The 11801-nt window shown below is 55.6% G+C and overlaps 2 protein-coding genes across 2 annotated transcripts in view; both read left to right on the forward strand.

Moving 5' to 3' along the window:
• SMO (smoothened, frizzled class receptor) overlaps positions 1-5257 on the forward strand; it is a 6127-nt gene extending 870 nt beyond the window's left edge. Inside the window, exons 2-11 of the mRNA XM_042836818.1 lie at positions 119-328; positions 409-581; positions 1094-1313; positions 1406-1529; positions 1606-1698; positions 1873-1981; positions 2108-2293; positions 2872-3020; positions 3160-3294; positions 3945-5257. Coding sequence (XP_042692752.1) covers positions 119-328; positions 409-581; positions 1094-1313; positions 1406-1529; positions 1606-1698; positions 1873-1981; positions 2108-2293; positions 2872-3020; positions 3160-3294; positions 3945-4486 — 1941 coding nt within the window. The 3' untranslated portion in view covers positions 4487-5257. The remainder of the gene's footprint in view (positions 1-118; positions 329-408; positions 582-1093; positions 1314-1405; positions 1530-1605; positions 1699-1872; positions 1982-2107; positions 2294-2871; positions 3021-3159; positions 3295-3944) is intronic.
• A 1094-nt stretch (positions 5258-6351) lies between these two features.
• LOC122170160 (putative adenosylhomocysteinase 3) overlaps positions 6352-11801 on the forward strand; it is a 43611-nt gene continuing 38161 nt past the window's right edge. The window contains exon 1 of the mRNA XM_042836817.1: positions 6352-6723. Within this exon, the coding sequence (XP_042692751.1) occupies positions 6376-6723 (348 nt within the window). The 5' untranslated portion in view covers positions 6352-6375. The remainder of the gene's footprint in view (positions 6724-11801) is intronic.

An 11801-nucleotide genomic window follows, 5' to 3' on the forward strand; every position in this document is an offset into this window, starting at 1 on the left:
TCTCCTTCTCCTTCTCCTTCTCCTTCTCCTTCTCCTTCTCCTTCTCCCTCCCTCTCCTCTCCCCTTCTCATCTCCTTCCTTTCCCCTTTTCTCCCCCTGACTTCCCCTCTCCCCGCAGAACGAGGTGCAGAACATCAAGTTCAACAGCTCAGGGCAGTGCGAGGCGCCGCTGGTGCGCACGGACAACCCCAAGAGCTGGTATGAGGATGTGGAGGGCTGTGGAATCCAGTGCCAGAACCCTCTGTTCACGGAGACGGAGCACCGTGAGATGCACGTCTACATCGCCGCCTTCAGCTCCGTCACCATCTTCTGCACCTTCTTCACCCTGGTGAGCCGTGCTGCTGGGAGACACCACACACGGCTGGGCCCAAAAGGAGAGCGGTCACCAACGTCCCTGTCCCAATTTAGGCCACCTTCGTTGCCGACTGGAGGAACTCCAACCGCTACCCCGCCGTCATCCTCTTCTACGTCAACGCCTGCTTCTTTGTGGGCAGCATCGGCTGGCTGGCGCAGTTCATGGACGGCGCCCGAGATGAGATCGTGTGCCGTGCCGACGGCACCATGAGGCTGGGGGAGCCCACGTATGTGTCACCATCAGCCCCTACCCAGGCGGTGTCCTTGGGAGGGTTCTCAGGGTTCTAGATCAAGAGGTCTCCCCTGGGTTTAGGGGGGTTCTTGGGGTTCCAGGACAAGAGATGTCCCCAGGACCAAGGGACATTTTTGGGGCTTGGGGACGAGAGTTGTCCCCAGGATCTAAGGTGGTTCTTGGAGTCTCTGGGTCAGAGATGTCCCCACGAGGGGCCTTGGGGTTTTGGGGCTGGAGTTGTTCTCAGGAGCTAGGAAGGTTTTTCCACCAATGGAACTAGAGGTGTCTGCAGGAGAGTCCTGAGGGCTCCAGGACAAGAAGTGTTTCCAGGAACAGGGAGAGTTCTTGGGGCTTCAAAGCAAGAGGTGTCCCCAGAAGCAAGTAAGGTCCTCCGTGCTCTGGGGAACGGTAGGGCTCTTGGAACATGGGGATGCTCCACTTGTAGGGCAGGAGGGTCCCCCTGTCCCCTCCCAGTGGCCAATGGCACCCCTGTCTTGCTCCCCATAGTTCCAACGAGACGCTCTCCTGCGTCATCATCTTTGTCATCGTCTACTACTCGCTGATGTCGGGCGTCATCTGGTTTGTCATGCTGACCTACGCCTGGCACACGTCCTTCAAGGCGCTGGGCACCACCTACCAGCCGCTGCTGGGCAAGACCTCCTACTTCCACCTCATCACCTGGTCCATCCCTTTTGTGCTCACCGTGGCCATCCTGGCTGTGGCACAGGTAATGGGGCTGCAAGCCCACCTTCCCCCCCCCTCCCCTCCGATCCCTGCTTGCTCAGGTGAACGCAGCCAGGTGACATCCCCAATCACCAGGTGGATGGTGACTCTGTCAGCGGTATCTGCTTTGTGGGTTACAAGAACTATCGCTACCGCGCCGGCTTCGTCCTGGCACCCATCGGGCTCGTCCTCATCGTCGGGGGCTATTTCCTCATCCGGGGTAGGTGTGGGTGCACTGTGGGGATGGAGGCACTGCAGGTATCCTCACCCCTGACCAATATGTCCCTACGCCGCAGGGGTTATGACGCTCTTCTCCATCAAGAGCAACCACCCTGGGCTGCTGAGCGAGAAGGCTGCCAGCAAGATCAACGAGACCATGCTGCGTCTGGGTGAGGGCAGCCCCAGGAGCACCACTTCTGTGGGAGTTGGGGTGGGAATTTGGGGTGTTTGTCCCTTGGATGCAGACATCCCTGTCCCACGTCTTGGCACCAAGAGGCAAAGCTGCGTTGTTGATGGTATCGCTGGAGCTCGACTCAGCCAGGAATGTCCGACTTCTCTTTCAGGCATCTTCGGGTTCTTGGCCTTTGGCTTCGTCTTCATCACTTTTGGCTGCCACTTCTACGACTTCTTCAACCAGGCAGAGTGGGAGCGAAGCTTTCGGGAATATGTCCTGTGAGTGGAACAGGGACAGTGAGCAGGGCATGCGTTAAGTGACTTGAACCCTGCGTCCCCCAAGAGGGAACCGCGTCCCCTGCTGAAGGTGCTGGGTGTCCCCTTCACTCATGTCTGTCTACGCAGGTGCGAGGCCAACGTGACCATCGCCACGCAGACCAACAAACCCATCCCAGAGTGTGAGATCAAGAACCGTCCAAGCCTGCTGGTGGAGAAGATCAACCTCTTTGCCATGTTTGGCACCGGCATCTCCATGAGCACCTGGGTCTGGACCAAGGCTACCCTGCTCATCTGGAAGCGCACTTGGTGCAGGTGGGATCCTGGGATGTCACCCCAGCTGCCACCCAGTGCCCCATGGGGATATCACCCCAGCTCTGTGCCTCATCGAGCTTCCCGTGGGGATGCCAGCACGACTCCACGTGCCCCATCCAACATCTGGAGATGTTGGAGGTCGTCTTTAGTCTTTTGGCCATCGGGTCAAGGAGTTGTGGGGTCACAGTAGGTTTTGAGGATGGGTTATGGGGTGGCATGTCCTACAGGATATGTCCTGGTTGCAGGACAATGTCCCATTATGCGTCACCACTGCTCTATGCCCTCTCCAACATCTTCAGATATTGGGATGACGTCCAACATCTTGCTGGAGATGCTGGAGATGCTGGAGGTTGCCCCCTGACTTCTGTCCATTGAGTCAACAAATTGTGGGGTCACAGCAGGGTGGGGAATGGGGTGGTGTGTTGTGGTTGTAGGACACCTTCACCCCCCCAGCAGGACACCCATCAGGCACAGTCCCCAGCCCCTGGTTCACCCCTTCCAGACAGGCACAGTCCCCAGGGCCGTGGCTGTGCGTATCCTGTGCCGTGGGCCACCCCATGTCCCCACCTTGTCCCCAGGCTGACAGGGCAGAGCGACGACCAGCCCAAGAGGATCAAGAAGAGCAAGATGATTGCCAAAGCCTTCTCCAAGCGTAAGGAGCTGCTGCGTGACCCGGGCCGGGAGTTGTCCTTCAGTATGCACACCGTCTCGCACGACGGTCCTGTGGGTATGCGTGGTGATGGGGAGGGATGGGGCCACTTCTCCCTGTTGTCTCCACCTTTGGGATGGATCTCCCTCTTTGTCCCTGCTTTTGGGGTGGATTTCTCCCCCACCTTTTTGATGGATCTTCCCCTTTGTCTTGGCAGCTGGTTTGGCGTTTGACATCAATGAGCCATCAGCTGATGTGTCCTCTGCGTGGGCTCAGCACGTCACCAAGATGGTGGCCAGGAGAGGGGCCATCCTGCCCCAGGACGTCTCTGTTACACCGGTGGCAACACCTGGCAAGTCCCTGGGAATATGAATGGGGAAGAGTTGGGTGGAGAGGAACCTGATGAGGTTCACTGAGTGCAGGTGTAGCTCCTGCACCTGGTGAGGAACACATCAGTACAGACTAGGGGCTGAGCTGCTGGAAAGGAGCTCTGAAGAGGACCTGGTGGTCATGGTTGACCAGTGGTTGACCAGTAGATAACCAGCAGTTGACAACAGACCAGTGGTTGACGAGCAGTTGACAACAGGTTGACCAGTGGTTGACCAGCAATTAGAATCATAGAATCAGAATTGCTCAGGTTGGAAAAGACCTCAAAGATCATCAAGTCCAACCACAACCTAACTATACTATCCTAACAACCCTCTGATGACAGGTTGACCAGTGGTTGACCAGCAGTTGACCAATGGTTGACCGTGAGTCAGCAGTGTCCAAGAAGGACTCTGCTCTGCCCTGGGAAGACCACAGGTGGAGCACTGGGTCCAGTTCTGGGCTCCCCAGTTTGTGTCAGACAGGGAATTGCTGCAGAGAGTCCAGTGGAAGGCTGCCTGCTCTAGGGAACGTGATGGGTTGCACTGGATGATATCTAGATGTCCCATCCAGCCCTTGATTCTGGGACTTCGTGGGCTGAGCTGTGGCCACTCTTACCATCCCTGTGTCCCACAGTGCCACCGGAAGAGCGGAGCAACCTCTGGGTGGTGGAGGCCGACGTCTCCCCAGAGCTGCAGAAGCGCAGCCGTAAGAAGAAGCGGAGGAAGAAGAAAAAGGAGGAGGTGTGCCCTGAGCGCCGCGCCGGGCTCTCTGTGGCCCCCCCAGCCCCCAGCTCCGTGCCTCACCTGCCCCGGCTGCCCCAGCAGCCCTGCTTGGTGGCCATCCCCCGGTGTAGAGGGGACACCTTCATCCCCGCTGTCCTCCCGGGGCTCCCCAATGGTGCTGGGGGGCTGTGGGATGGCCGACGTCGAGCCCACATCCCCCACCTCATCACCAATCCCTTCTGCCCCGAGAGTGGCTCTCCAGAGGATGAGGAGAGCCCCGGTCCCAGCGTCGGGCACCGGCAGCAAAATGGGGGCCCTCGATGGCCCCCTGAGCCCCTTCCTAGTGGCAGTGGGGTGACGAGGACTCGGGGCAGACGCGCCGGCTTGGCTCCCATCCATTCCCGGACCAACCTGGTGAACGCAGAGCTGCTGGATGCCGACTCAGATTTCTGAGCCCTGCACGATGCTGGGGACAGCGGAGCCCACCGGCATCCGGGTAGCCCCAAGGGAACGCTGGAGCCCAACCAACACTGGGGTCAAGCCCAGCGTCGTCCGGATGGATTTGATGCTCATCCCAACCCACCAGCGGGATTTGAGGATGAGAGAAGAAAAACTGGTTGGAGAAGCACCCCTCGAAGGCGCTGCCAGGATTTAGGGGTGAGGGGGACGCTCCCTCACACCCCCAATGGTGGTAGGCAGGTTAAGGTGTTGATTTCAATCCCCACACGTGGACTGCTCTGCCGCCCCACAGCTAGATGGTACGTAGAGCTTCCCAACACTTTTAACGGTGCCAGTAGGGTTTTTAAACAATTATTTTTGTATTCTTTGTAATACACCAAGACGTGGTGGCCCTGCACGGGGTGCAGCAGCATCCCCATTTTTCGGGCTCTGCTGCAGGGATCCCAAAGTGCCTTCCTTCCAGATCCCCTTTGCCGTCTTGGGTGCACCAACCCCCTGAGCAAAGCCTGTTTTTTTTTAAACTGTTTTTTAAAGAAAAAGGAACAAATTATATCCGAGCCCTGACGTAGGAGGACACCTGTCCTTGCTGGTGCTTTATATCTCCCCCTTAGTCCTGTAAATGTCTTTTGAGTGTTTATTAAATCCCGGTAGGCTCACGGCTTTCTCCCTACCCCCCCCCCCCCCTCCCAGCGACCTCCACGGGTTGATTTTTGCTGTGTAAAGCAGAAACCCTCCTGTATCAGTATTAAATTTGTCAAATTTCCATTGCTGGCAGCTGCCCTGGGTTCTGTGGGAAGATGTTGAGGGTGGGAAACACTGACGAAGCTCCTAAAAGTGCTCGGGGTCGGGGTTGGCTTCCATGGGAATTCTTCAGTGCTGCCCCTGTGCAAATCGGGGTGAGAATGGGGAAGGTTTTTGTGGAGAACCAGAAGCAGTGATGGGAGTCGCTTTGGAACCCAGTGGGGATGTTTTGGGATGCTTGGAGGAGTTCTTGGGGCGCTGTTGTGGGGAGCCGGGAGGGGGGGGATCCTTTGCCAGCAGATGGCACTGTGGATCTGAACGTCCCCGAAGCCGCTCGTCGGGGGGTCCTGGGGGCACAAGATCCAAATTCACGGATGGAGCTCAGCTCCCCACGTTCCGCCGTGCCCAAGGCGTGCTTGGTTGTCCAAAGTCCGGCTTCTCTCTTAAATTTGGGCGGAACTGCTCCACCCCAATGCCCACCGCATTTCATCAGCCGCTCCCTCCCTATCTGATAGCGGCTGTTTGCCGAGATAACACCTCCGGCAGCGCTCCCCTGGCGCTGACGTCGCACCATATCGCCGGAGAGCTGCGGCACGGCCCGTTTGCTCAGCAGGGGAGCGCGGCTCGACGTCCCGACGCGACGAAGCAGCGCCCAATTAACGCGGCACGGGTTAATCAATCCGTGAGGTTTCCCTTCGCTGGCAAAAAGAGATTGAGATGAATATCCCGAGGGAAGGGACACGCACGGATCGCGTCCAGTTGGGACAACCCCGACCCTACGTATGAGTGCTGTTCCCCATCTCCGCATCCCCTTTTGGGACGCTCCCTAACACTTCTGCTCCTGTCCATCGTCGCCGCCATTCCGCGCCCCAACACCGCCGCACTACATCTCCCAGCACTCCCCGCGCGAAGGGGGTGGGTGTGAGGGCGGTGCGGCGCCGCGCGGGGGCTGCTGGGAGCTGTAGTTCTCTCCGAGAGTAGCGCGGCGGCCAGGCGGCGCGGAGGCCGCTGGGAGTCGTATTTCCCCCGCCCCCATAGGTCGGACGGGGAGGGGGGCGGGAGGACTACGACTCCCAGCGTGCCCCGCGGCGGGGCGGGCCCCGAAGCTCTGAGGGAGGCGGAGGCGGCGGACGGCGGCGGCGATGTCGGTGCAGGTGGCGGCCCCCGCGGTGGAGCTGAAGGAGCTGAGCGGTCCCATGGAGAAGGGCTGCGAAGCGACGACCGTTCCTCATCCCTCCCCTGGGGTTCCGTGTTCCGGAACGGAGAGGGAAGCGGTCACGGCGGCCGAGAGGCCACCGCCGGGTGCGGTGAAGGTGCCTCAGGCCTCGGCCATGAAGCGAAGCGATCCCCACCACCCACAGCACCGGCATCGCGATGGGGGGGTCGGCGTGGGGGGGGCGGCGGCGGCGGCAGCGGACGGCGGAGCGGCGGCCGAAGCGCTCGTCAGCCCCGACGGCACCGTTAGTGAAGCGCCCCGCACCGTTAAGAAGGTATGGGGGGGAAGAGGAGGGGGGGATCGTGGGGCTGTCCCTGTATTTGGGGACCTGGGTTGTGCCCTCCCAAACTGGAGCTGTGGTGGTGCCTGGGGACTGGGGTTATCACCCCCTCTTCCCCCCCCCACACCACCCCAAAAATGAGGGGTTTTTGTATATGGGGGGTTCCTTCCCCCCCCAGATAGGCATTGTGGCTGTGCTTGGGAAACACAGTGACCCCCACAAACTGAGGTGCAGTGATCCCCACAAACAGGGAGTGACCCTCACTCCCTCCCTCCCCCAAAGGTGCGACTGTCCCTGTGTTTGGGGTGTGGGGTGAAACTCCAAAGTGAAGCCAAGCTGGTACCTGGAGGCAGGGGCTTGTCCTCCCCTCGTGGTTATGGTTATTGGGCACTGGGGTTGAATCTCCTGTAACTGAAGCTGGGGGGGCAGGGGAGGCCCCCGACAAAAGTAGGACTGTGTTGGGGACATTGGGTAACCCCCCTCAATCTGGCACAGTAGTGATGCTTGCTGACAGAATCACTCCCCCAAATGCACAACATTATGGTTCTTAACCCCCCTCCCCCCGTCTCCCCAGACCCTCCCCTCCAAACAGATAGCTTGGCAGTGCTTGGTGACCCTTCCATCCCCTCTACCTGCATCTATACCTGTGCCTGGGGACATGAGGTGAGCCTTGGTGAGAACACTGCCCTATAGGTGTGCCCATCAGGTTGGCTTCCCGTCTCCGCTGTTATCTTGGGGACACGGAAACGCCCTGAGTACAGGAGCAGGTAATATGGGAGATATGACGTGTTGTGTGGCTGTGCCAGGCGTGTGTCCGGCTGTACTGCTGTGTGTGCAGCCTGTAGGTGTGTACGTTGTTTGCACGTGTGTGTCTCCATACCTACAGGTATGTGCACACCTATGTGAGTTGTCTCTGTGTCCATTCAGACTCACTGTGTTCTCCTTCCACCCTTTGGACGGGGTAATTAGTGGCTTATCTCGTTAGAATGTGGATTGGCGAACTTTTATCTCATTAGATCTTCAGCTGTGCCAGGATTGGGAGCGAGTTTGTGTCACGGTGATTGCTGTAGAAGGTCCTGATTGGCAGAATTTTGCCCTTCTGTGTTCAACTCAGTGCGTCTCAATGCTGTCACGTCAAAGGGGAGGCCACTCATTGTAAAAATAGGAGTGGTTGGGTTGGGAAGGACTTAAAAGGTCATAGGACTATGGGATGGTTGGATTGGAAGGATCTTTCAAGATCACAGAACGATAGGATGGCTTGGTTGGGTTGGAAGGGTCCTTGAAGATGGTAGAACCAAAGAATGGTTGGATCAGAAAGGTCCTTTAGGACTGTAGAACACTTGGGGTTGGAAGAGTCCTTGAAGATCATAGAACGGTTGGGTTGGAAGGGTCCTTTAGGACTGTAGGACACTTGGGTTGTCTGTAGGACACTTGGGGACTGTAGGATGGTTGGGTTGGAAGGTTCTGCCTTGTCCCAAGCTCTGCTGTCCCCTGGGATGCCCATTTAGTGTGTTAATTCCCAACAGCGCTCACTCAGGGCATTGGGCTCCACAGCCGGATTACTTCACACACAAAGCACGAGTCTGGCTTTTCTAGACTATTTTCCCATCTGCTGACCCAGAAACATTGGGATCTTGCATTGAATCTTGCCAAATCTCCATGCATTTGCTTTGAGACATTCACTGATGTATGGACATCTCCAGAATTATTCAATTTCCCACATCCTTTTCTGAAGTTTGCTCATAATTAGCGCTAAAATAGTTCCACACGCTCTGCTTTGTGGAAACAGGAGAAGTTCTCCCAAATGCTTTGAAAAACAGATGAACACAGAACAGAAGACCCGGTGGCTTTAGAGAGGCAATCAGCAACTCTCTCCAAGGCTGCCAAAACCTTTCTCCCTCATTTCATTCCTGTACTTGTTTTTCCCTCTGTGCTGTTAAGCAAACTGACTTAAAATCTCAGAGCAGCACATAAGGAGAACAGAACCAGTCCAGACCAGAGCTGTGTTTGGGGCCGTCGTTCTCTGCTCGTGCTGCAGGCTGAGCTTTTGGGTGAGTAACAGCCACGGCTGAACTTACACCTGCAGGTGTGAGTCAGGGCCCTGAGTCACGTTGGCTGCTTGCTGGCCCGGGTTTGTGCTTGCACCGTGGTTGGGTGGTAGCATGCTTGCTCACTGAGTTTGCCAGGTGAGCGGTCGCTGTGTTTTGTGTGATCTCTTATTGCGTCCCAAGACGAGGAGTCCAGAAGTGGTAGAGCTGGTGGCTGTGCTCTTACAGAATCCCGGGACTGTAGTGGTTGGAAGGGAGATCTGGAGATTGTCCAATCCAACCCCTGATAGAGCAGGTTCCCTGTAGCAGGGATGTGTCCAGGTGGGTTTTGAATATCTTCAGAGAAGGAGACTCCATGGGTCTTTGTGGCCACAGGACACACGTCTGGCTCAAAGCCACCAAGTCCTTCTTTGGAGAGCTTCTTTCCAGCATCTCAGCCCCTACCTGTCCTGGTGTGTGCAATTGTTCCTCCCCAGGTGTAGGACTCTGCACTCACCCTTGTTGGAGCTCATCAGGTTCCTCTCTGCCCAACTCTCAGCCAGTTGTTAGCGTGTGCTCTTCCATCATTCTGTGGTCTTTATGATCCCTCCATCCCAACCTGCCATGGCTCTGTGTTCTTTAAGGACCCTTCCAACTCAACCATTCTATGGCTCTCTGATCTTCAAGGACCCTTCTAATCCATCTGTTCTGTGGCTCTTGGGTCCTTAAGGACCCTTCCAACCCAACCATCCTGTGGCTCTGTGATCTTTAAGGACCCTTCCATCCCAACCTTCCCTGGCTCTGTGTTCTTTAAGGACCCTTCCAACCCAATCATCCCATGGCTCTGAGATCTTTACGGATCCTTCCAACCCAACCATCCCATGGCTCTGTGATCTTTAAGGACCCTTCCAACCCAACAATCCCATGGCTCTGTGATTTTTAAGGACCCTTCCAACCCAACCATCCCATGGCTCTGTGATCCTTATGATCCTTCCAACCCAACCATTCTGTGTCTCTATGATCTCTGATGTCCCTTCCAACCCAACCGTTCTGTGTCTGTATGATCTCTAATGTCCCTTTCAACCCAACCATTCCACGCTGTGTTTCTGGGATACTTTTGGAACATACCTCATGAATGTGTGTGAATTCTGTATGATGGAGTGGAGGGATTTTGTGGGAGTCCTGCACTCCGTTCTGCGTTCCTTGAGCGCTGCTCTCTGCTTTCCAAGTTCTTCCACTTCTGCCAGGCTGTTAAGTGTTCCCCCGAGGCTGCATTCTCCTAATGAGCACGGCTGGATGAATGCTGCTTCGTTAAATCTCATTGCTGGGGGCCATGTGCTTTTATTGCACACAACACCCCTGGGCCCATCTCCTGGTGGAGTCTGATTTCAGGAGATGCTGTGCTTCTGGCTGCCTGGAAGGAGCCAGAATCCGAATTTTGGTTGAGTGACAGGGATGGAAGTTGCAGGCAGTGCTGGGAATAACGTGACTGAAGGAAGAAAGTCACTCCAAAGGCTGTACAGAGTTACAGTGGCGCAGGGCATGGAAACATCTGTTTTGCTTAGTGATAATCCCGCTGAAACACTTCACTTTCAGCCATAATTGAGTTAATTCCTTCTTTTTTCTCCTGTTCTGTTAGCTGAATCCAGTAGAAATCTGCGTGGGCTGCCAGGTCAACCCATGCACTGAAATGGGAGAAGGCAGCGAGCAGGAAAATGAGGCTGAGGAATGTGAGGCGGTGATTCTGCAGGGAGCACAAAAAGCATGAGGTCAAAAATTAGCAATGTATAGCTGTATTTGAGGGCATTTGTCAGCTGACCCCTTCTGCTGACAGCCTTGAAGCACTGAATTGCTGCAGTGCTTCTGCTGTGTGCTGGACGCCTTCAGAAAGCAATTTTGTTCCTGGGTGTGTTCTGGGGAGGAAAACGAGGATGCTTAGGAAACGCAGTGCATAAAGAATGCTCAGAAGCTGTATTACTTATTTTGCAAAAATCCACGCTGTCAGGTTGCTATCCTGCTTTTTTCCCCCAACTGAGAGCTTTCCCACAGTACAAAGACAACTTTTGGCCATCCTTTATTACATTGTTTTTGGAAAAAGTGCATGAGTGGAGTCTGCACGCACACAGAAATGCTTTTCATTGCTGTAGAAATGGGCACGGGTGTAGTGAGTGAAACGGAGAGCAGCTCGGGGCAGCACGTGGCTCCGTGACGTGGTGACATTTGCAGGGACTCTGCTGCTGACCTGGTGACACTGTGCTCTTTCCCTGCCTGGGACAAACAGCGTATTGCAAACAGAGCATTGGAATAGTGTGAGATAAGCAGAGATAAGCCTGGAAGCACACCCTGAGGACGACGTCGTGTGTTGCTGCTGCTGCAAGGTAACTCCGCTTCGTCTTGGCTCGTGGCATGCCAAAATTTAGGTGCTTGCCAGCAGGTTTGGGCTTTCTGTTCTGAAATGAAGCAGCGACCTTTTTCCTGGGATACCTCAGGGTTCAGCAGGATTCCTGCTGGATCCTGTGAAAGGAGAGGAGAGCAGTCCCTGGTTAAGCCTTTCTCCGTGCACTTTGTGCCCTCCCAGCAAGAGGGACCCAGTACCAGTGCTTCTGCTGCTGACATCTGAGGTTCCAGAGTCAACAAGAAAACCCCTTTTGTTTTCCAGGAACTCCTGTTTAAAGTAAAGCTCCTGAGTGTTTCATTCCGATGCATGAGGTATTGGTGCTGTGTGCTTTCAGCATGCTGAGGAGTGTGTTTTGGATTCCAGCGATGAAAAATGTGATATAAATAGGAATGGTTGTGTGCACCCTTTGCTTCTTAGGCAGCTGTGTGTTGTAGAGGTGCTGGAGTGAGGGTATGTCATGGTTTTATGATTTTTTTTGATTGGTATTCCCAAACTGTGACAGGGCAGAGAGGAGCAGTTGCCATTCCATAATTCAGTGATCTTTGAGGACCCTTCCAACCCAACCATCCTATGGCTGTATGATTTCTGAGGACCCTTCCAACCCATCCATCCTATGACTGTATGATCTTTAAGGACCCTTCCAACCC

The sequence above is a fragment of the Centrocercus urophasianus genome, unplaced genomic scaffold, assembly GCF_019232065.1.
Source record: "Centrocercus urophasianus isolate 14NV4802_14NV808 unplaced genomic scaffold, USGS_Curo_1.0 seq_635, whole genome shotgun sequence".
Taxonomy (NCBI): domain Eukaryota; kingdom Metazoa; phylum Chordata; class Aves; order Galliformes; family Phasianidae; genus Centrocercus; species Centrocercus urophasianus.